This window comes from Eptesicus fuscus, chromosome 11, assembly GCF_027574615.1.
Source record: "Eptesicus fuscus isolate TK198812 chromosome 11, DD_ASM_mEF_20220401, whole genome shotgun sequence".
Classification (NCBI taxonomy): Eukaryota; Metazoa; Chordata; class Mammalia; order Chiroptera; family Vespertilionidae; genus Eptesicus; species Eptesicus fuscus.
Window position 1 is genome coordinate 19,697,313 of NC_072483.1, and position 22,955 is coordinate 19,720,267.

The 22,955-nt window shown below is 40.8% G+C and overlaps 1 protein-coding gene across 1 annotated transcript in view; it reads left to right on the top strand.

The window, feature by feature from the left end:
- THSD7B (thrombospondin type 1 domain containing 7B) overlaps positions 1-22,955 on the top strand; it is a 759,963-nt gene that overhangs the window by 722,783 nt on the left and 14,225 nt on the right. The window contains exons 20-21 of the mRNA XM_028148195.2: positions 16,612-16,757; positions 22,217-22,376. Coding sequence (XP_028003996.2) covers positions 16,612-16,757; positions 22,217-22,376 — 306 coding nt within the window. The remainder of the gene's footprint in view (positions 1-16,611; positions 16,758-22,216; positions 22,377-22,955) is intronic.

The following is a 22,955-nucleotide window of genomic DNA, read 5'->3' on the forward strand; positions in this document are numbered from 1 at the left end:
TTAGTACACTTGAAGTTGTCCCAGAGGCTCCTTACACTATCTTCATATTTTTGGATTCTTTTTCTTTTTTTTTTTCTGGTTGGGTGTTTTTTGCTTCTTTGTATTTCAAATCTTTGACTTGATTCTTGGGACCCTCTAGTCTGCTATTGGATCTCTACATTATTCTTTATTTCAGTCAGTGTATGCTTAATTTCTGAGTGGTCCTTTTTCATATCCTTGAGGGTCTCACTAAATTTCTCAGAGGTTTCTAGAAGATTCTTGAGTAACCTTATAACCATGGTTTTGAACTCTTCTATATCTAGTATTTTGCTTTCATCCATTTCTTTCATTTGTGACTTGTTTCTTTGTCTTCGCATTTTGGCTGCTTCCCTGTGGTTGTTTCTATGTACTGGGTAGCTGCTAAGTCTCCTTGAGTTGATAGAGTGGCCTTGTGTGGTTGGTGTCCTATAGAGTCCAGTGTTTCAGCCTCCCCAGTCACCTTGTTGTACCCCTTTGTGGGCTGTGTGCACAGTCTTGTTGTAGTTAACCCTTGGTTGCTGTTGGCATCACTGGGAGGAATTGACCTCCAGGCCAATTGGCTGTGGTGACCAGCTGTGTCTACACTGGAAGATCTGTTGCACAGGAGACACCCTTATGGGGCAGGACTTGCTTCAGTAGGGCTTTGGTGCTCACTGAGTCTGCTCCTTGAGTGTGTCTCTTATAGATGTGAAGATTTGTAATCTGGTATGGTCTCACTTTGACCACTGGGTACACTGGCTCTTGGATCTCCAAGGAGGTGCAAGGTCAGCCACTGTCTGGGGCCACCCAACAGGAGCTACAGAGAGATCTACAGATTCATCCTCTTTGTATGGGGTTTGGAAGTGCCCAGATGAGGCCCAGCTGTGAAGCAAGGCAGCTGCTGCTGCTGCAGGTAGTGGGCCTTCTTTTGGAATCTGGGGCTCTCTGACCTGGCTGCAGTTCCTTTTAGGCTAAAGAACAGGCCATTCATATGCAAAAGCCGATGCGCACAGCTTGGGTGGGGTTGTAAATTGGGTGGGGTGGGGGTCTCTGGGAATCACCAGGGCAGAGCAAACAGCAAGGGCTGCCCTAAACCTGAGAAGTCCCTGTTTCTCCTCGTCCTGCGCCTCAGTGCAGGAACAATGATCGCTGCGAGCACCTCTAAGAGAAAGCTGCCCTCCCGTTCCTGTCCTGATGCCAGACAGTCCAGTTTCTCCCCTTATGTGCCTGGGTCCCCCAGAGTCTCGCCCGGAATTGGAGTTCAGAGCAAGCAGGAGCTTGTATCTCCCTCCTGGTTTAAAGAGCAGCACATCCAGGGGCAGCACTTTAAGTGCCTCTGTACCTCTTACCAGTCTCAATGAGCTTTCTTCACCTCTCTATTTGTGGAACTTCTTTTCAGCCAGCTTTCCCAAGGTTCTGGGTGGTAGTTATCCTGCCGTTTAGTTGTGGTTTTGATGTGGTTGTGAGAGGCAGCAAGTATAGGTGATTACCTATGCCACCATCTTGATTTCTCCAAGGCTCTACCACTTTAAAATAAACAAGTTTCTCAGGAGAGTTATACCCAGCTGGTTCTGTGGAGGTTTTTATGGAAGAGGTTAGAAGAAGCATACATCTTTCCCATTTGTATTCTACTAGACAAAATTTAGTCCCATGCCCCAGCTCTATGCACGGTGGTAGGGCAGGAAATGAAGTTTCCGTAATGGCAAGGAATGCAGAAGGCAGTCAAAATCAGAAACAGACAGCACAACAGTCCAGCCACCAGGCTACAGTAGGGACCACAACATGTGCCCATGCAAGGAGTGTAGCAGGAGCGTAACAGGGCCCTGACTGTTGTGGCTCAGTTGGTTGAGTGCCATTCCATGCACTGAGAGATCGCCAGTTCGATTCCCAGTCAGGGCATATGCCTGGGTTGTGGGTTCAATGCCCAGTAGGCAGCCAGTGAATGCTTCTACCTCTCCCTTCCTTTCTCTCTAAAATCAATAAAAAAACGTATTTTACAAAAAGAGTTTAACAGGAATGAACACAAATGTGGTTTGGAATAGCTCTCTACTCCTGAAAGAGAGTTACAATTTATCATGAGTAAATGTCAGAAATTTGGAATAGGGGCCTAGAAAGAAATCCAGTTATGTGGCAAGGCACTAATCAGAGGAAAAGAAAGCAAGATGAACTGCAAGTTGGAGGCATCATGAAATTGGGGTGGAGGAGGGGGTGCCACGATATTTGCAAGCAGTTGTCTAAAAGTCCTGTGCCTGGATCACTGGCACTAGAAATGGGCTCATTTCTGAGCTACTCATGAAGACGTGTGCTGGGGGCCTTATGTGGGGTTATCTGAAAAATGGAGGCAGGATGCAGCATGGAAAAGGGGCTCATCTGTGGACTCCACTGAAGATCCTGGAAAGGGCAGAGCTAAAAACAGTAGCAGACTATGTATTAGGAAAAGGTAGCTAAGGAAATTGAAAACTATTTCTGCAAAGAGCATGACTCAAAATGAAATATAGGAATTTCAATATCTAAACAGAATGTGCATTTCCTGCACAATTTAGAGCCTGCAAAGAACCTCTGAAGACTAAATAGTAAGTTTAGGACCAACATTTCAGTGATTGATCTAGAGTTCCTCAAATTTTCTGATCAGCAGCATGGCGTAACTTCCATGGGCATCCACTTTATAGTTGTGTGGATTCAGGCTCATAGTGCAGCTGTTTAAGCCGATTAAGTTTTCTGAGTGTCAGAGACAGCGGGAGCACCCTCTGACTCTCTGCACGGCTCTGCTGATCTGAGTTGCTCTGAGTCCATATATTCTTCTCAATTGTTCCCAACTATGCCAGGGCTGGTTCCTTCTTGAACCCTTCCCATTTAGTCCAAGCTCCTCCTTTATCCTTGGCTCACTAGTTACAAGTGTTGGGTCCGAGACCCTCTTCCTTGGGCTGGGCCTCCTAGGACACCAGGTCTTAGACGGAGAAGCCATGAGAGGTTGTGAGTATATAAGATTGAGTCTTTATTGAGAAGCCAATGGCCACATAGACATCAGACAAGACAATCCTTCACAGCAAAGTCCATACAGGCAGGCAGCCTGACACCGGCTGGTTAAAATGTACATCTTTCCCACAAAGCAGCACTAGTCTCTGCACCCACAGCTATTAACAGCCGCACGCTGCCTTCTAGACTCACCGCCTCACATCATAGTGGTACCTAAGCTCTCTGGCTCAGCACACTGGCTGGTTAACATGGTAGCAATATTTGAGCTCTCTCTGAGCTCTTAGCCTTGTAATACCAGCTCTCAACTCAGTCTGAGCGCTCTAGCGTCTCCTACACACATACACGCTACATTCTCTGTGCCTACCGCCTCTGCCTCTGCTTCTCTGAGCTCCCTAGCCTCTGCTCTGCCCAGCTGCTCTCTCTCACTAGCTGGTCAGGAACCTGTTTATTACTACAGAGACAAAGAAGGCGAGTTGCCAACAGTGACATCAATCATTTGGGTTACAGAAGGGCACAGCGTACCATGAGATCGCTGCGGCCTTGCAGCTGTGTACGGTATCCTGGCCTTGGGCACCCTGACTAGGCTCATGCTCAACGCGGCCTTGGCCATTCTGGTGTATTTGACAACAAGGCCTCTGTGCTCCCATTGGCCTTGACTATCCAGGGACCCTGGCATCGTTCCCACACTGAATCGCAGCTTCTACAACTATAAAATGGAATTCATGCACATATTATAGGCACTGTTTTTGATTTGAGAACTGAATGATGTGATGTGTGAAGGTACCTGGAATATGCTAATTTAGTATATGTTAATGTCCAGCTCCATCTTCCTACCCACCAGTATTAGAAAGAGCTGTCAGAAACTCCCTAGAATCTTTTAAAGATTAGTCCATAGGCTCAGTCACTCTCATCTCCCACTCTCATATCTCATCCTTTTACCTCACTAAAAATCCATATGCTATAGTCATAGCTTAAGTGAACTTGTAAAATTGCAAATCTGAACCCTTGTTTTCCTCTTGACTTCAAAGTCATCAGTTCATTTTCCACAAACACACGCCTATGTGCCAGTTACAGTTGGATGAGCTGAGGTTGCAGCAGTAGAGGAATAAAAGATACTTTCCCTATTCTCATGGAGCTTGCAATCTAGTTGAGGAAAAATAGGCAGTAAAGAAATAAATAAATAGGTAATATTGTATGTTGATGAGTTCACTAAAGACTCATACACATGAGAGGCGTCATTCACATCGGTGATGTCTTTCTTCAGAATGACTGGTTCCTCTTTTGTCTAGTGGTGACCCACCAAGGTTATCCCACAGCCATCAACACTGCAGCCTTGTCTGTGTGGGCCTCTGCTGGGATGTGTGGCTCTTACAGTGGTAAAGGGTAGAATGAAACAGTAGAGAAAGGACGAAGTCCTGTATTGTCAGCATGGTCCACAAGGACATGCAGGAGCTCACCATGCCTGCCTCTCTGTCCCCATCACCCTCCACTGTCCAGTGGCTCTCTGTGCTCCAGTGTAGCATAGTTCAGGCGCATCCTTGAGTGGGTACTGCCCTGTACCTTGGCACCTTTCCTTGTGTGAAGCATTTCATCATCACCCCCATTACTGCATCTTACTACTTTTTATCATGCATGAATTAATTTTTTTTCATTCTCAACCAAGAATATGTGTATTGATCTTAGAGAGAAAGAAAGACATGTTAGAGAGACAGAGAGATAGAGACATCATAGAAAGAGAGGCAGAGAGAGAGAGAAAGGTAGATAAAATGGACCATGCTGACAATACAGGACTTCATCCTTTCTCTACTGTTTCATTCTACCCTTGACCACTGTAAGAGTCACACATCCAGCAGAGGCCCACACAGACAAGACAGCAGTATTGATGGCTGTGAAGAGAAACATTGAATGGTTGCCTCTCAGACCTGCTCTGATCAGGGATCAAACCCGCAATCTGGGTATATGCCTTGACTGGGAATCAAACCCTCAACACTTTTGGTGCATGTATGATGCTCCAACCAACTGAGCCACCCGGCCAGGGGATTAATTAAATTTTAATGATTGTCTGTCTAAGGGGCAAAACACACTGTTTGGTTTTTCATGGGTGAATATCCCCAGTTCCCATGAACCACAGTACCTGGCACATTGGAGAATTTTCTCTTAATATCTGTCATTGCACAGGTGGTTCTGGACTATCAGGGGAAGCTTGAACGGGAAGAGCTTACAGACTAGATCCCATATCCAAAGGCATCCAGCCCCTGCCTGTTCCCTCTCCCCCAACTAAATACAGAAAACTTAGGTATCATCACCTAATAATATGTTCAGTGTAAGGAGACAGAAAATGTTGGTTATAATTTTCCTGAAAGTCTTCATTCTGCCACTGTGCTCAGTGAAACATGACAGATTGTCATGTTATGCTAACAAACGACCTTTAAAAATAAGACCCCAAATTGTAAGTGTAACATTAAAATTTCACTTTTAATTTTTCAAACAGTTTTCTATTAGTGATGTGGACTCATCAGACCCTGCTTGTCTACTATAAAGAAAAACAAACAAACAAAAAACTCATTCCAAATCTGAAAATTCTAGGCAATTAGAATGTAAATTCACCTTTTATAATCCTTAGAATAATAAACAAAAATAAACAATCAAAGATTCCGTAGGAAAAGTCATTGTGTAAATGAATGCACAATGGAACCAGGGAAGGAATGTTAACTACTTGAGAAATCTAGTGTGTAAAGCACTTATAAATCATCTAAATAGTATCCATTGGTGCATAGATAAAGCACGAGTTACAAATCACCTCTAGCCAATTTCAGATGCTCTAGCACAGCAATTTTGAACTGGTATGTTGCAAGAATTTTTAAAACATGCAATACCTGACTACTTAGGGGCACTGACCTCTTTTCCCTTTGATTGCCTAATAAAAAAATGACAAAAGCCAACAAGAACAATAGCCATCTGGCGTGAACACATCAAAAGTATACCTACTTTTTGACAGCTTGGCAAAAAATATATTTTTTGGTGTGCTGCAGAATTTTAGTAATCATTTCCTATGTGCCATGAGATGAAAAAGGTTGACAAACGTTGCTCTAGTAGGATAAGTTCTTGGGACTCTTTTCTTGAACCCTTAGATGTTTTGATCTCCTAAATCATCAGGTATAATAATGCCTTTTAAAAAATATTCCTTGATCCTGAAATCTGACAAACCCTCCAGTGTTCTGCTTTATGTTAGGACCCACAGAGAAATATATAAACATGAGTATTTTGGGTTATATTTGTGCCCACCCTCAATATTAAAAAGAATAGAGCAGTACCAAAAAATAGGAAACATGGCCTTTGAAATGTTAAGCATCTACCCTCAGGACTCTGCTAAGACAGCCTTGTGGAATATTATATTATCCCTCACCGGTTCCCAAACTTCCCCATCCCAATCTTCCAGCTCCAGCCTTCCAGCACCACTCCTCTGGTTACCCTGGCAGACAGTGAGGTTTCCCTAATCCTCACACAGCACAACCTAAAACAAGCGATAATCACAAGCAGAATGGTAATGCGCAGGTGAACTCATTTCTTAAAAGAGACCAAAATGTGGAGCTGAAAAGGTTGGGCACCACCTGCGGCTTGTCTATTAAGACAGTCTGCCAGCAGCTGTCTTTTTGTAGCAGTCGCTTGCTTTGTTCCCCCTGGTCCTGGCAATGGGGCAGAGACCACAAGAGGGGGTAGAGACGATGGAGTCACGTTAAAGTGGGCTAGCAAGTTGCGCGGGAGTCTGACTTCAGCAGCTGTGGCTCTTGGCTGACTTCTTTATCAAAGGCAAAGGCTCACAGGGTTGTCTCTGTTCATGAATTCACTGGGTTGTCAGGCGAAAGCCAGCGAGCTGGATCTCTGGCCGTGCTGCCCCAGGAGCCACACCTCACCTTCAAATCCACAGGACCACATGGGCCTGAGGGGCAATTTTTAAATGAGTTCTTTCTTCCTCTCCCAGGGTCTGGAGTGTCTCTTTAATGTACACTTGATGCTGGGCATGTATACTTTCTAATTGTGTTAAAGATTTCAAGGTCAGAACAGTTTGAATCCAATTTAATTTACATTAGAGAGAGAGAGAGAGACTGATGCTAAGCTTCCACTGGAGGGATCTTTTTAGATAGATTTCAAAGATCAAAGCTTGTAATAGAAGAGCTTAATATTTGGATTAGTCCTAGTCTTTGTCTGTTGAATTTGCATCACTTCAGTGGAATGGAGAACTCCCTAAATTTAGCATCTCATGAATTACTCATGATGATTACGTAATAACATTCTAAGAAAGGTCTTAATCCCAGTCTATGATTTTTTTTCTTATTTCATGTTTTTAACTCAATGTATGTGAGTTTATAATATGTTCCTATACTATGTCATCTAGCCTGCCTCTTGTGATTCCAAAGTGGCATATCATTTTTCTATCAACTGTAGCCCATAATGAAAAAATAATCTAATATTAATTACAAGCCCCACAACTTTTAAATTTCCAGCTTTTCTTTTTTAGATTTCAAAAGCAAGCAGTGTGGTGTTCTTGATCAGACACAGTCCAATCATTGTAACAGTTCAAACTTATTTACTGTATCAGTTAACTAGTTCCTATGACAAGAGAACAGGAAGCTAAATGGTAGAATGGAAAAAAGAAACCAGAACACGTGTGAGTTAGAGCTGGTATTTCCATAGCAAGTCCTGGGACTTGGAGCTGGTCTCTGCAGAACTCCTTTGCACTATTTTTTTTTTAATTTGTGAAATGATAAAATATTACATTAAGTACTTTGCAATGTCATTTGTGCAAAGGCACAATTATTGGTGCCAGGGATGTTTTAGTAATTTTTTACAGGAGTACTATGAAGTATAGGCATAATTTTACAGGTGAGCTGATAAGAATTAAGCAACCTGGTTAAGGTGATGTGGCTTTTAAGTAGCAGAGGAAAGACATGAACCAAGTTGAGGTGTTTCCAAGCGCCTTTTGTTCCATATGCCCCTTTGCAACTGACACTCTGTACAGATAAGTGTTCCTGTTATGTGCATGGACCTGGGCTGGGTGCTATACCACTTTACAAAAATTCTCATGATTTATATGTATATTTAAAAATAAGAGGAAATGAACCTCAGATTGCAATACAAAGGGTATGACTGGTGTGGCTCAGTGGTAGAGCGTCAGCCCACACACCAAATGGTAGATCAAGGGCACATATCTGGGTTGCAGGTTCATTCCCCAGCCTGGGTTGGCGTATGTGTGGGAAGCAACCAATTGATGTGTCTCTCTCTCACATCACATTGATATTTCTCTCTCTCCCTCCCTCCCTTCCACTCTCTAAAAGTAATTGGGGAAAAGTATTCTCAGGTGAGGATTAAGAAAGACAAACAAAAAAATTCCCCAAACCCCCATAAACAAACAAAAAACATAGAAAAAGAAGTCTCTCTGAATACTTCTTTCATGATCAATAATGTTGCATATTATCTACTCCATCAAATTGGGATACAGGCAGGGAGCCAGTCTTCCAGATAGGGAATGTGTGACTATGATAGACAGAGTAGATCCAGGATTGTCAAAAGCACTCTCTCTGACCTTCTCATATTTCATCCCAAGGGGAGCACCTCATTTGGAGTATCTCTGCTGTATATATGTATTTACAGTGGTTCGTCAAGTTTTAATAGCTTTTAATGGGACTCACATGTGTTACTGAGGTAAGAGATCAAAGCATATAAATTTGCTCCTCACTGAGAAGTCTGGAGTTCTTTATTTACAAGCAAAACCAAGAGTACCTGATCTTCTGCCCTAGAAAGAACTACCCCAGTCCTGTGATGGACTATCTTGACTTGAAAACTGTGTCTATAATTTCCTTCCTTAGCTGACTACCATCCCAAATAGATGGTTGTGGCTGGGCCTAGTCTGTTTTATTCTGAAAAGCTATGGAATCTGTACCTTGCCTAAATTGAGTGTTCTTTAGGATGAAAGGTATCTGGGAGCCGGAAGCAATAGTCAGATAAGCCAGGAAAACCCTCTCCACAGGAAACCCATGGACTGCAGCTATGAATGAGACCCATTGCTGCGTCTCCCATCTCTAACCTTGCCAGAGATTTGTCTTATACTGCAGGTCAGGACCATAATTTTTCTCCACTTAGTTACGTTAGAAAATAAATCCATGTCCACTGGGGTATATATTTAAAACAAATGTTGCACTTTAAAAACTTGGATAAAAATTCCAGATGATATTTAAGAGAATAAAAAGTAGTTACCTAGCATACAGAGCTACATGAGATTAACTGAGCATTTTATAAAAAATCTAACTTTCCACTACTTTCAAAATTTAATCTAACTAACAAGTACCCAAAAGCAAATGAAGAGTTACCACAGAGAAAGCTGTTAGCACAATACTTATAATTACTTTTTACTAAAGGAAAATATAAAATCTATGAATACAGGTAACCATCTAATACCTGACTTGGACCGAATGAGATTGAGATCTGTGGAAGGCATATGCTGTTGGACAAACCTTGTTCCAATCTTTCTAGCTGTGTGATTTTGCAAATATTATTTAAATTTTATGAGCTTCATTTTATCATGTATGAAATGAGAATATTAATAACCATGTTTAAAGCAGAGTATGAGACTGGGATTCTTGTTGCAATGATTTCTTTGAGGGGCACTGGGGAATGCAGGTGCTCTCGGGAAGGGGAGCAAATCAGGATAAGGAAGAGTAAAAACTTAAGCAAGAATATGCTATTCATCTCTGTCATAGCACATCATATTCAATTAATTTAGTCCCTCCCTCCATAATGAGAAATACTTTTATAATGACAATAGATATTATACAGAGACATGTTATTAAAATTGATTAAAAGATTGGCATGATCAGCTCTTAATGAATTTTTGTTAGTTTCCCTTGCTTCCTTTTCATCTGCTAGTATTTTCTGGCAGGTGCCAAATTCTTAAGCATAAATTCACAGGAGAAAATACTTAAACACGGAAACATTTTATTCAATAACCTAATTTTTAGGAATGACCACCATCAACTTGAGGTTAGTGACATTGAATCCCTTCCCTCACTGTAAAAGTTCACCAACCCCTTATAGATGTCAGCACTGGAAGGCCACTTCCTGCCAATAACTGGGCATATGTCTTAAATATTTAATTCATATTCAAAAGAAATAATGCCTAGGTAAAAAACCAGTAATAATAATCTTATATAATAAAACCCTAATATGCAAATCGACTGAGCAGCAGAATGACCGGTCGCTATGATGCGTACTGACCACCAGGGGGCAGATGCTCAATGCAAAACCTGCTCCCTGGTGGTCAGTGTGCTCCCACAGGAGGAGCACTGCTCAGCCAGAAGCTGGGCTCATGGCTGGCGAGCTGAGGCGGGAGCCTCTGCAGGCGGACGGTAAGGAGCGAGGGGTCCTAGAGTGCGAGAGCCCCAGACTGCAAGAGGGATGTCTGACTGCCGGCTTAGGCCTGATCCCCGGGGGAGCAGGCCTAAGCCGGCAGTCAGACATCCCTTGAGGGATCCTGGACTGGGAGAGGGCGCAGACCAGCCTGAGAGACCTCCCACCCTCCAGTGCACGATTTTCTTGCACCGGGCCTCTAGTATTCAAATAACATGTTATAAGCTCAAAGTCAGTTCATCTTCTGTTATTGTATTTGTGTCTATGGTGATTGGGGTTTACAGGTGCATTCATGTAAATGGCTCAGATAGCTTATTTAATGAACTATGTAAGGTTAAATAGGTATGTTCTTCCTTTCTCTGCATTATTGTATTCCCTTTTCTTTTACATACATACTTTTCATTATTTGCCTGGGTCATATTTAAATTGCCCAGAGCTATCTAAACCATCTTTTTCAGTTAATTCAATTGATCACAGAAGAGCCATTGTTAAAACATGGCACTGCAAAGGTGCATGGTTGCTGGCTACTTAGATCTGAAGGTATGGTCAGAACAGAAAACCATTGCATTTGACTCCATTTCCTTTTGTGACTATACAAACTGACAAGTTTTAACAAGTTTTGAGAATTTTTACTGCTTAAAATTTCCATGTTCATGTTGTCACTGAAGCCGCAGTATGAAGTTTGACTACAGATGAGTTCAATGGAAATGTGATCTGGGACAATATGCTTTGAACCTATATGCAGCTTAAACCTAGTATGCCTCATTGTCTTTTTTTTTTTTTTTTAATGAGGTCTTTTTTTTTTTTAATGAGGTCTTACCAGGCAACCCTTTTTCCTTCATTGCAAGTAATTATTGCTAATTTAATAGTAGGCTCAATATCACTGTTGCTTATAATGAGTTCCAAATATTTCCCAAGGGAGGAGAGAAAAAAGGCTCAGAGAGAATTGCTAGAAAACTTACCCTATGATAATTTTGGTTTTTATTAAATGGAGTCATATTTTGTAGGGAGTGCTTTGCTCTCTTTTATAGCCTTAAGAGTGGATGAATAGAGAGTCAATTTATGTTTTTATATTTCACTGATATTTCTCTTTAAGCAGATTATCTATATCTATTACTGAATTTGGGTTCCAAATAAATTCCTAGACCCCTATATTATGCTTATATTAAAAAAATAAACCCCAAAAAAGAGAAGTCCAGAGTGTTCAAGAAAATCTCCCACTGTCTGGAAACATGAGGATATATATGGCAGCAACCTTCACTCTGGAGGGCAAAGCAGTCCAGACCAGGATATAAGGGGTTTGGTAGATTGAGAACAGGCTAAATTATTAGGCTAGATTATTATGGATTTCGTATTCATGTGCTTTTAGTATTATAAACCCAATAGCATACTGATAGCATGCTTTATATAACCATTTCAGGCTTATTCTCAGAATTGATTGAAATAGTTGTTAAAAACAAATAGTTAAAAATATTAAAAATTTTAACAAGTACCTTCTATATTTTACATATAGTTTATATATGTTTTATTCATATAATTAGTGTGAGATAAGTCAAAGGAGTCCATCTGAATCACCAGTGAACTGACCCCTTATAAAGCCATGCCCTAGTCAACAAACATCCTCATTAACACACATGTGCTGTCATTGCATCAAGGTATTTGTTTGTCAATCTCTAGTTGCAAATGAAGTACAAAATAGAGTGATCTTTACACCAAAGATTAAAGGGAGCTCTTGAGAAAATTGATGAAAAGTGACTCAAAGGCCAAAGATGCTATAATCAAACTGCTCAAGCCAGTCATAAAACAATGGATCTCTTTATTGGGTAATCATAAAATTATGAAAGAAATATCAGTAGCTGATGAATTCTTTTCCCTAATGACTGCATAGTTGCAATTATAATCAGCAGGGTAGTTTATATTAGATCAAATAAACACACTTGCAAACTCTTTAGTTCCAGAAAATGGCCCACTTAGACATTTTATTATTTAAGATAATTTAATTCCCATTTTAAATAGATTCACTTTTAAGTGGCATTTTCCCCAGCATGAATTATCCTCAGATAATAAGGAGTTTCTGTATGTTTAATTTTATTTTACAGAAGAGAGAATTTTTGCTCAGAGGAGTTAAAGTACTTTCATGTTGTCACAGCAGTTCCTAGTTGTTAATCTGAGAGAACTGTTTCTAAATAGAAAATTTTGATGCCACGTCCTGGTTTCTTTTCACCACACATCAACTATTTTAATATTCTCTTTCTATAATATTCTATTTTATATCACATTTTACAATATGTTTAATTTGGCAGCTACCTCCACTGTTTCCCCACTCATTAAAACTTACTTTCACCAGAACAATCCCTGCTATCGGGTCCCTTTTAGAAGAACCCTTGCTGAGAGACAGTTTGGTTGAATATCCCATCCAGTCTGATGTTTGGAATCCCATGTAGTATTTGACCACTGTCATCAGAGATGGCAGGCCTCCTTGTTATACTGTCCACGTAGATACATTTATATTTACAACTTTGGGACCTGTGAAAGAGTACCTACTTTGAGGGGTACTTTCTCCAATTATTTAATTTATACAACCAAATATCCCTGACGTAAAAAGAAAAAGGAACATGTTAAGAGCTCTCAAGTACCCCACAGAAACATCAGGGCCAGGAGTTACCTATTAGACTCTTGCTCTTTTATTAGCAAATTTTAACTGACGTTTAGTATTAGATAATTAAATATAACATTCTTCATACTTCAAAATTTAGGATTGTTATGTGCTTTTTGTTTTTAAAAAATATGTCCTTGGAAGTAATTAGCATTGTTTGAAAATCTTATCTTTGTGATTGGATAGTAAAAGGTAGAAAAATAATATGGCTGTGCTTTAAATATGATTTTATTTTTTAAATTTATTTTTTCAATTAAATTAATTAGAGTGATATTGATCATATAGGTTTCAGGTGTGGGTTTCTATGTTACAAGATCTGTACATTGCACCCTATGCCCACCACCCAAAGTCACATCTTCTCCCATCACCATATGTTAGGACCCTCATCTCCCCCAACCCTTTCCCTCTGGCAACCACCACATGGCTTTTTGTGTTCACAAGTTTCAGTTTTACATCCCACATGTGAGTGAAATCATATGGTTCTTAGCTCTTTCTGACTGACATTTCACTTAGCATAATGTTCTCAAGGTCCATCCATGTTGTTGCAAATGTCAATATTTCATCCTTTATTACGGCTGAATAGTATTCCATTGTGTATATGTACCACATCTTCTTTATCCAATCCTCTATCGCAGGACACTCTGGTTGTTTCCATGTCTTGGCCACCGTAAATAATGCTGCAATGAAATAGGGGTGCATAGATCTTTGTGAATACATGATTTCGAGTTTTTCAGGTATATACCCAGGAGAGAGATTGGCTGAGTCATATTTTATTCTTAATTTTTTGAGGAATCTCCAGACTGCTTTCCATAATGCTTGTACCAGCCTATACTCCCACCAGCAGTGAATGAGGGTTCCCTTTTTTCCACAACCTCTCCAACAGTTGTTATTGCTTGTCTTGTTGATAATAGCCATTCTAACTAGTGTGAGGTGGTATTTCATTATAGTTTTGATTTGCATTTCCCTAATTGCTAGTGAGGTTGGTCATTTTTTCATATATCTATCAGCCAACAAATGATTTTTTAAGACTACCTTAGGGAAAAAAATAATGCTGTTATTTTTTGAAGTATCAAATCCATTAGGCAGGTTCCCTCCACCCCTATGTCCAGGAGAAGATATCTGTCACTTTAATGGGAATAAATAAAATAGTTATAAAATAATGGCCATCCACATGACATCAATTCAAGAACAAGCTTGAAGTTATTTGGTTATAATGAAATAGAGACTCTTTAGCTATGATAAAGGTAACACTACATTATCATTATTCTTCCAAAGGTGGACCTAGAACAAAATACAATTATAATGACATTAAGGTAATGGTTATTTAGGTCAAGAACATAAGCATAAAGGTTATTATAATACTAAAGAGTGTATAAGCATGAATTAATATAAAATCTTGAGCAAAACATGTTCATCAAGCAGAGATAACATGTCACATGAATGAGGTGATGTCCAACCTACATGATTTGATTTAGTGATGCTGGGAAGAATATCTGTCCAAATAGATATGCTCCACTCACTGCCCAAGGATGTAGAATGGGTAGATTCTGTTGTTCACCAAACCCATAGTATGTTTGACACAATTTTATCATCTCCAAAGTTTCTTTTACATCTTTTTTGGTACTATCCTTTCTGTCTTACCTGTGTCTCCCTAGCATCATGACTAATACATCAAATTCTGGGTCAAAAGCTTCCGAATTTGAATTCTGTTCTGCAATTTACTCATTTTTTTTTTTTTTACCTTAGACAAGTGACTTACACTCTCTGTGCCTACAGTAAGTTCTCTCATCTATAATATGGGAATATAATAGAATTTTCCTCTAGGGGTGTTATGATTATTAAATGAATCAGTGTCTATAAAGTGTTTAGAATTAGCAAATAATAATTGTATTGGTATTATTACATTATTACACATTTGCTTATACCAGATAATATCATGTAGATAATTTATGAATTAAACAAAAATATGATTAGTGCTTAATATATATGAAACACTATGTTAGGGACAGAAGCCCAAACCCCAAGGAATTTAGAATTCAGTGGTTAGAACTTCCTGGTTTTCTTCAAGGGTCATTAGTTTATCACCAAATCTATGATAATGTTCCAGAGGCCAGTAAGATGCCTAGTCCACTGAAAGTGTGAATAATGCTGCAGTGCTTGCTTAACTCTGAACCTGAGAGCATCTGAGAATTGTTCTACCCAGGGCCTGAAATCTTACCCAGCACCTGAATTCTACATGGCAGTGAAGTCATCACTAGCTTTTCAGTTCTCTTAAGATACAAATGTAGAAGTTTTGGAATTGACTAAAATACCCCACTTTTAATAGCTTTACCAGCTATTGTTTCAACCGATTCTTTCCCTGACTCTGTGTTCCAGCCACATTGGCCTCTGTCATTCCTCAAACATATTCTATCTCTTTTCATATCATGACCTCCTCACATGTTCTTTCTTCTGCATGGGACACTCTCTGTACATCATGTTGGCTTGCACTGCTGGAAGTTTCTGCTTGAAGTTCCACTGCTCAAGGAAATGTTTTCTGATTCCATCCCAGAATGGGCTGCATCCCTCTAATATTCTCTAATAGAACCCTAGGTTTGTTCTTGAATATTTTGTCACAAATACATAATTTTATAACAACAATGGAAGGGCATTATATTCACAGATATAATGGTAATGAAACTACATATGCATAGTACCTCAGTAGTAAAAGAAAAGTAAGAGTGAGTAAGGTATTAAGAGAGAGAGAGAGACAGACACTTAAATTCCATTCACAATTCCAACTAAAGAGCTTATGACCTAATGCCTAGGAGTGGGCATAGGTTGACATGGGAGCCCTTTCCTCAGTTATATTTATTAACCAATTTTTAAATTATGAAATAGAATACCAGAATTTGAACATGTTTTTTAAACATCATGGCTCCTTTACATAAAGCAAAAACTTTACCCTGTGCTCAGTGAAAAAATAACAAACACACACACACAAAAGCCACTGGTTTTAAACTCTAAGAAAATTTGCCATGTTGAATTAATTGAGAAAAACTATTGGGACGCTGGGATAGCACTTCCTAGGGAATTTTCCAGGGTAATTCAGATTGTGTGCAACTTTTACCTTACTTGATAATTTGGAACCTAACAGATAAAGAAGATGCAACTGTCTCTATTTTTAACATTAGTAATCCCGGCCTAAAACATAAGTTCTGTGAGGGCGGAAGGTACTCCTGTATTTCATTACTGTATCCCTAGCACACAGCAGGATGCTACTACAAATAAATATTGTTTGAATGAATTAGCATTCTGCCCGTGTTTACAGGATCAATCTATTTGGAAACAATACAGAGTTTGTAATTGGGAACACTGAGGGAGTAGAAGACACAGAATTTCAGATCCTACGAATTATGCAGATAAGCTGTGTCTCTGTAGAAACTTAAATTAAAATGGCAGAAAAACTGAAAGCTGGACATGACAAAGTTTGGTGTATTTCAACGAAGACTTATGTATGTAAGGCAACATCCTGTCCTTTAGTTCCGTTTCTAAGCTAAATTCTACCTGAAAAGTTGACATCTTCCTTAACATTTTAGGTCGAATGAGCCGGACTCGATTTATCATGCTGCCAACCCAAGGGGAAGGACGGCCGTGCTCCCCAGAGCTCGCCCAGCAGAAAGCCTGCCCGGTGACCCCCTGCTACAGCTGGGTCCTCAGCAACTGGTCTGCATGTAAATTGGAGGTAGGTCTGCTACCGAGAATGTTCTGCTCAAACCTGTGCGCTGGCGGAATACATTTCACAGCAGCAGCGGCCAGGCACAATGTATTTTTATGCAATGGAGTACATGGAAAAATACAATGAATGGCTTAACCTCAAGCAGCGTGATACTGCCAGGAAAATGCAGAGCCATTCATTAGGCGCTGATTATAATGGGCCAGGTCACAGGACTGTCAATCTCCTTGGCATCCTCAAGAATTCTCTGTTATTTTCCTGGCTTGTTGGAAATATTATTATTTAATTAGGCAAAACCCTGATGCTATGGAAATAGCACAGCTTGCTGTAGACTGTATTTCTTAAAGAGGCACATTTAGGCTTAGACAAAGTCTTGCGTATGGGCAGAAAACCAAATGGGTATGAAAGTTATATTTTAACATTATTACACAAACCAAGGTTACTACATTTTCCTCAATGATTACTTTTTTATTGGCCTGAAATATAAATGTCTAGAAACATCATAATATATCACATGCTTTTGCTGGATCAGCAAAGATCCTCCACTGCATTTTCTCTCTAGCTTCCTGTGTAAGAAAAAGCACATTGATTTTTCCTGTTTTCTTTCTTTACTAGTTTATCCTCTAGTTCATATTCCAAAGCTTATTATAATTAGGTAACAATAATTTCCATTATGCATTAAGCAATCTGCAGAGTAGTCTCATAAAGATGTCTGCTGTCCCTGTCAAATGACATTGTCTCGCAGCATTATCATCTCACACAAGTTAAAAGCCCATGTATTATAATAAGTCCCAGAGGAACAAAAATGTGTGGTACATTTGTTCAGTCTCCTTTTTACAGAAAAAAAAAAGGTAACCATGCTAAGTAATTCAATACTAGCCTAATGGTTTTAAATATGAATACGTTGTCCGCTAATCTGAAACCTTCTTTCCTAAACTACTTCAGCAATTTTAAAGTAATGCTTGGAATCACAATTAAGAGAATGAAAGGAATGTTTCTCCTTATAATTGCACTAAATGTTGACAGAGTAGAGAAAATCAGCTCCAAGAATGCAAGAGCCCATTGCAGGGGCAGGGAGACAAAAGAAACAGAAATGGAGGAAGAAAGGAGGGAGAGAGTACTGACACTCCATGCTCAAGGTCTTACCAGGCACACAACTGTTACTATAACTTACCGGTTCTTCTGTACTTTCCCTTTTATCTTCTCAGGTATCGAGCCTTTCCTTTCCTTTCTTTCTGTTTAATAGACCAGTGCTCCATCTTGTCCCATAGAAACATTATGGGAAATGCCAAATGCAATCTCTAATTCTGTTGTTTGCTACTGAGCTTTTGGCAGAACCACTGGGGCAAGAGTGGTGTGCGGTGAACATTCTCTGCAGCAGTGCGGGTGAGAAAAGCGGGTGATAGCATCGGTGAGCAACACCCAGACTTGGAGGCCCTGGAGACCATAAGAGCAGCTGTGTCCAGAAACTTCAGAGCTCCTCAGATTTCCCGGGGAGGCTATTCCCACTAATTGACACGCTCAGTTAGGAGGAAATTTGGAGGTAGACCTCATCCAGGCAAAGCTCGAAGGAAACAAGTCTGTAGTTAATTGCTCTGGCACCTTACCCAACGGGGCCAATCAGCATTCTTCCCTAAGAAGGAGGAATGGGATTGAAGCTTTCCAAGATGCTGTATTTAGGAACTCTTAGCTGTAGATAAAGACAGTCACTCAGAAGTGAGAATGACTAAGGGAGGTAATGCAGAGAAAAGCAGGGGCAAAAGGAGAAAGGGGATCAGGATATGTGCCTCTGCTTTGTCCTGCATTCAAATTGAATTTCTGCTTTTCCTGAAGCCTAATTGTGAATTCTCTGAGTCAGAAAGCACAATTATCTTTTCAGTGAGTTGCCTTTTCTTAAAATTATATGTAAGCTGAAGTTTTGGAATTACTGATCCAAATACAAGTGGGCCTTTGCCACAAAGGAAAAAGCATTTCTCTCTCAATTGCGATTCTGTGTCTTCTTGTCCTAGCATAGCCTAACCTGCCAAATGCAGGTATGTAACCTGCTCATTCACTGAAGGTGGCGATGATGGGGAAGTGGCTGGTTACCATCAAGCAGTATCAAACCTTAATCAGAGAAGCTTGCGTAGGGCACTGCTGATGTGCCCTTATCTTATATGGAGAGAGATCAGCAAACAGAAGTGTTTATCCTCAGGCTTCACTTTTTTTTAAGTGTTTTTGTAACTCTTTCCAAATTCTTTAGCTGATAACACATATCCAGGCATAGGTTGGTCAATCTGTCTTAGGAACTCAGACTCTGGAGTCTAGACCCTAATTTTAGTCAATGTTCTATCAGTTCCTAGCTCTGCAGTTTTGGCAAAGTCTCTAAACTCTTTAAACCTCTGTTGTTTTTTTAATCCTCAGTGAGGATATTTTCTTTCCATTGCTTTTTTTTATTTTAAAAGAGAGAGAGTGGATGAGAGGGAAGGAGGGGAGGTAGAGAAAGAGAGAGAGAGAGAAACATTGATGTGAGAGAGACAGATCAATTGGTTGCCTCCTGCTCAAGCCCTGACCAGGCAAGCATTGAACCTGCAACCTAGATACCTACCCTTAAGTGAGAATTGAACCTTTGACCCTTCGGTTTTTGAGCCAACACTCTAACCGCTGAGACACACCTGCCAGGTCTCCAAGCCTCCATTTCAAAATCTGTATCATTGGAGTAGAAATAGTAGAAGTTTTGCTGGAGATTTTTGGAAGGTATTAGATACTTCATATGCAGTGCTTAGCATAGTACTTGGCAAAGAGAAGAGCTCATAAATTGTAATTGCTATTATAGTTACTATTATAGTCTTGATTAAAACTATAATTATGATTATTAACACCATCTGCCTAAGCACATCTGGTGATGCCAATTAAGAGCATACAGAGTCCATTAGTGCTCTGGACAGTGGAGAGTTAATGAGAGAATCCTCGCAGATGATCATCTTGCTCTGAGAAGCCAGGCTCTATTCAGGCCCTAGTGTGTAAGGCTCAGGGCCGAGAGCGAGCTCATGCCCGCTCCATGAGCGAAATGATCATTCTGATGCTGATTTATCTTCCTACTGTGGCTGTTGTTGTCAAAGGTATGAGAGATTAAGCTTAAATATGGATACATCCGAGGAGTATATTATAGTTTGTCTTGGTTTTCAAATTGACCCCTTATGTGGATTTGTTTCCTGCCATTTCCTTATACTCCATCTCCTGGAATGTCAGACAAAATGCAAAGCAATCGCATCTTCTGTTACTGAGGTTCCAGGTGGCAGGGTTTTCAAATTTCATACCTGCTGCGGGATCTCAGACTCCTCTCCAAGTCCACAAAGTCTTTGCTCTTCAGCAAAACACACACCTCAGACAATTCTTAGATCCCTCCTGTAGAATAACAAGTGATAGGGAGAATACTCCCCCACAATGAAATTTAACTCCTTCTAGTGATTTCCTACTTCAGGGAGTAGACATTTTCTACAGCATTTGCTTTGACTGAATCTACCATGAACTGATTTTGAACCTCCACTTATCTTCTAAAAAATGCACTAGGGTTCAAAATTAGAGTGCATTTTTGACAATTTCACAACAGCTGTAGAAATTAGATTAGAGCAATTATGAGGCATTGATGGATCAAGTGTGGGGATTGCTGTCTTAGAAGGGACTGTGATGGTCCCAGGTAACGTGCCTACGCAGGCTTTTTAGGCTTTAAGTTCCTATAATCAGGACCTCCTCCAAGTGGCGCCTTTTCTTCTTTGCCAATATGCCTTTGACCCCTAACTTTCTTACTTGATGAATGTGTCTCGGCAGCCACTGTGTGCCCTCCTGTACCTCCAGTGGTCTACCTACCACCTGCCTTGACACGAACTGTGCCTTGACTTGGGCGGGGCTCCGCAGGCCCCTCAGCCCTGGATAACCTGTTGCACATCTGCAACAATGTCCTGACCGCTTTGGCTGACCACCTTGACCTTTCTTGCTCCTGCCACTGCCAGAGCCACAGCAGCTCCAAGGTCTAGGCGATGCAGTTTCTGAGCCCTGCGGTGGAGAAGGGGTAAGGAGGTGAAATCCAGGTGCCCAGTGCAGAGCAGTTACCATGCTGCTCCCTAATAATGGATTATGCAGCATGTCATTCATGACTGCAGGAACAGAGGTACAGGGCTCCAGCACTCTCCCACAGTGCCTTCTTCTGCCCCTTAACCCCCCTTTCTCATCTCTCCCTTCCTCTCTCCCTCTCTCTGGTTCTCTCCTTGTCCCCCCTCAACCATGCCAGCAGTAGTCAGAAAGGCTCTAGCTCTTCTCTCAACTTCTGGACTTAGTGCAAACTGAGCAGCACACCTTGGAGGCACAGAGCAGTTAATACTCCCTAGGATGAAAGTTGGCAGATGAAAAGAGGATCCAAGGAGGAGCTGGCATTTAAATGCCTCTGCCTTCTTCCTCCCTTGCCCACCATGGGTGGTACTGAGGCATGGTGACACCACGTGGCCTGTCTGAAAGAGGATGTAGGCGACCAAGAAAGCAGCTGTGCTGACTTTGGAAGTGAGGCCGGCATGATAACACTACCTTATACTCACTTTCCTTCCCTTCTTGCTTCAGTTAATTTACCCTCACTCTTGCCCTCTTGGGATTTCGGCTCCTTAGCAGAAAAGTTGACCTTAGGTTCGGGTTTTTGAAGCTATTGTGCAAAAAGAGAGCTATCACCTAAGTTATTGAAATATCCAATGGAATTCTGTTTGAAGTGTGAGCACCTGACTAAAGCCGAGGAAAGACCGCTCCTCTCAGGAGTACCTGACAAGTGTTCTAGCCGGAAACCTTTCATCAGGCAGATGCATGGGCCAGACACCCACTAAGAGCCTTTCAATTCTAAGCTTCTCTTCCTGTGGGACACCATGTAATTTTTTTCTAATTGCCAGGAATAATCAGAGTGGGCTTTGTAAATATATTCAAAGGACGTTATTCATCACAGAAGGCATGCTGGGAAAACAACTCATGGCAATAGAGAAAATCACTGTTGCATGGGAAACCCCAACCTAATCCATATGAGGAAGTACTGAGCTGCCTACAAGAGAAAAAGTAAAAGAGGAATGTCTGGCCCATGGCTGTACATGCTCTCCTGGGGGAGGGGTGGTTATAGATTCTAGGCCATTTTATCCCATACACCTATACAAATTATGAATGGTGTTTCTTTTTCAGTCAATTCTAGCCGAGTTCCAGAATGAATGGTCACATTCTGAGAAGAGAAATTCCACGGCATAAATTTGCATTTCTTCTTCAGCTTCTCTGTTCGCTCTCAGAGAATTGTTTAGTGGTGCTTTGTCAAGAATTGAAAGAGAACTCCCAGGAGGAGGAAGTTGCTGAAATATACAACTAGGGTTTACCATTTTTTTTTTTCTTTTAGCAAGAGGTAGCACAAGTCAAAACTGAGCTACTAATTATTTGGGTGATTCTGACAGTATCCTTTCCTCTCCCAGGGCGGAGACTGTGGGGAGGGAGTCCAGATCCGCAGCCGCTCCTGTGTGGTCCACAATGGCTCGGTCGCTAGCTCAGCTGTACGTGTAGACGATGCCCAGTGTAAAGAAGTGCCCTGGCAGGATGGCACCCTGCAGCAGCTGTGTTCTGTGCCCTGCCCAGGTATGCAGCCTCAAACAATGGGGAGTGCCCTCCATGATGACCTTATTTATTTTCTATTAGTTTTTTATTAACTTTAATTAATTTTTAACTTTGGTTATAACTTTGGAATATGCTGGCAATGGAGGCAAGAGGGGAAAAACCCTGGACTTGGAAATTTAAGAGCCAAGTTAGAATCTTGTTTCTATCACTTCCCTGGTGTTTTCCCTGGGACGTATGGTCTCACCCTTTGAGCAATGGTTGCTCCATCTAGAAAATGTGTCAACAACACCTGACCTGACAGCACATTGGCCAGTACTCCAACACTATTGACTGAATCCTTGAGTGGATGAACCTCAGGGGGATGGCGTGGTGGGGACAAATCAGGCTACATGTTTATGAAAGCATTCTGTCACACAGCCACGTTCTATGTAACTGTGAAGGGCATTATTATTTGCATAAAATGTATGAATTTATTTTAATTCTAATAACTTAGGGTATATGGCATAAGTTTAAGGTGACTTAATATATCCTTATAGTATGACATGTACATGTGCATGTATGTAAACACATATGCTTTTGTACATATATACACACAAATGT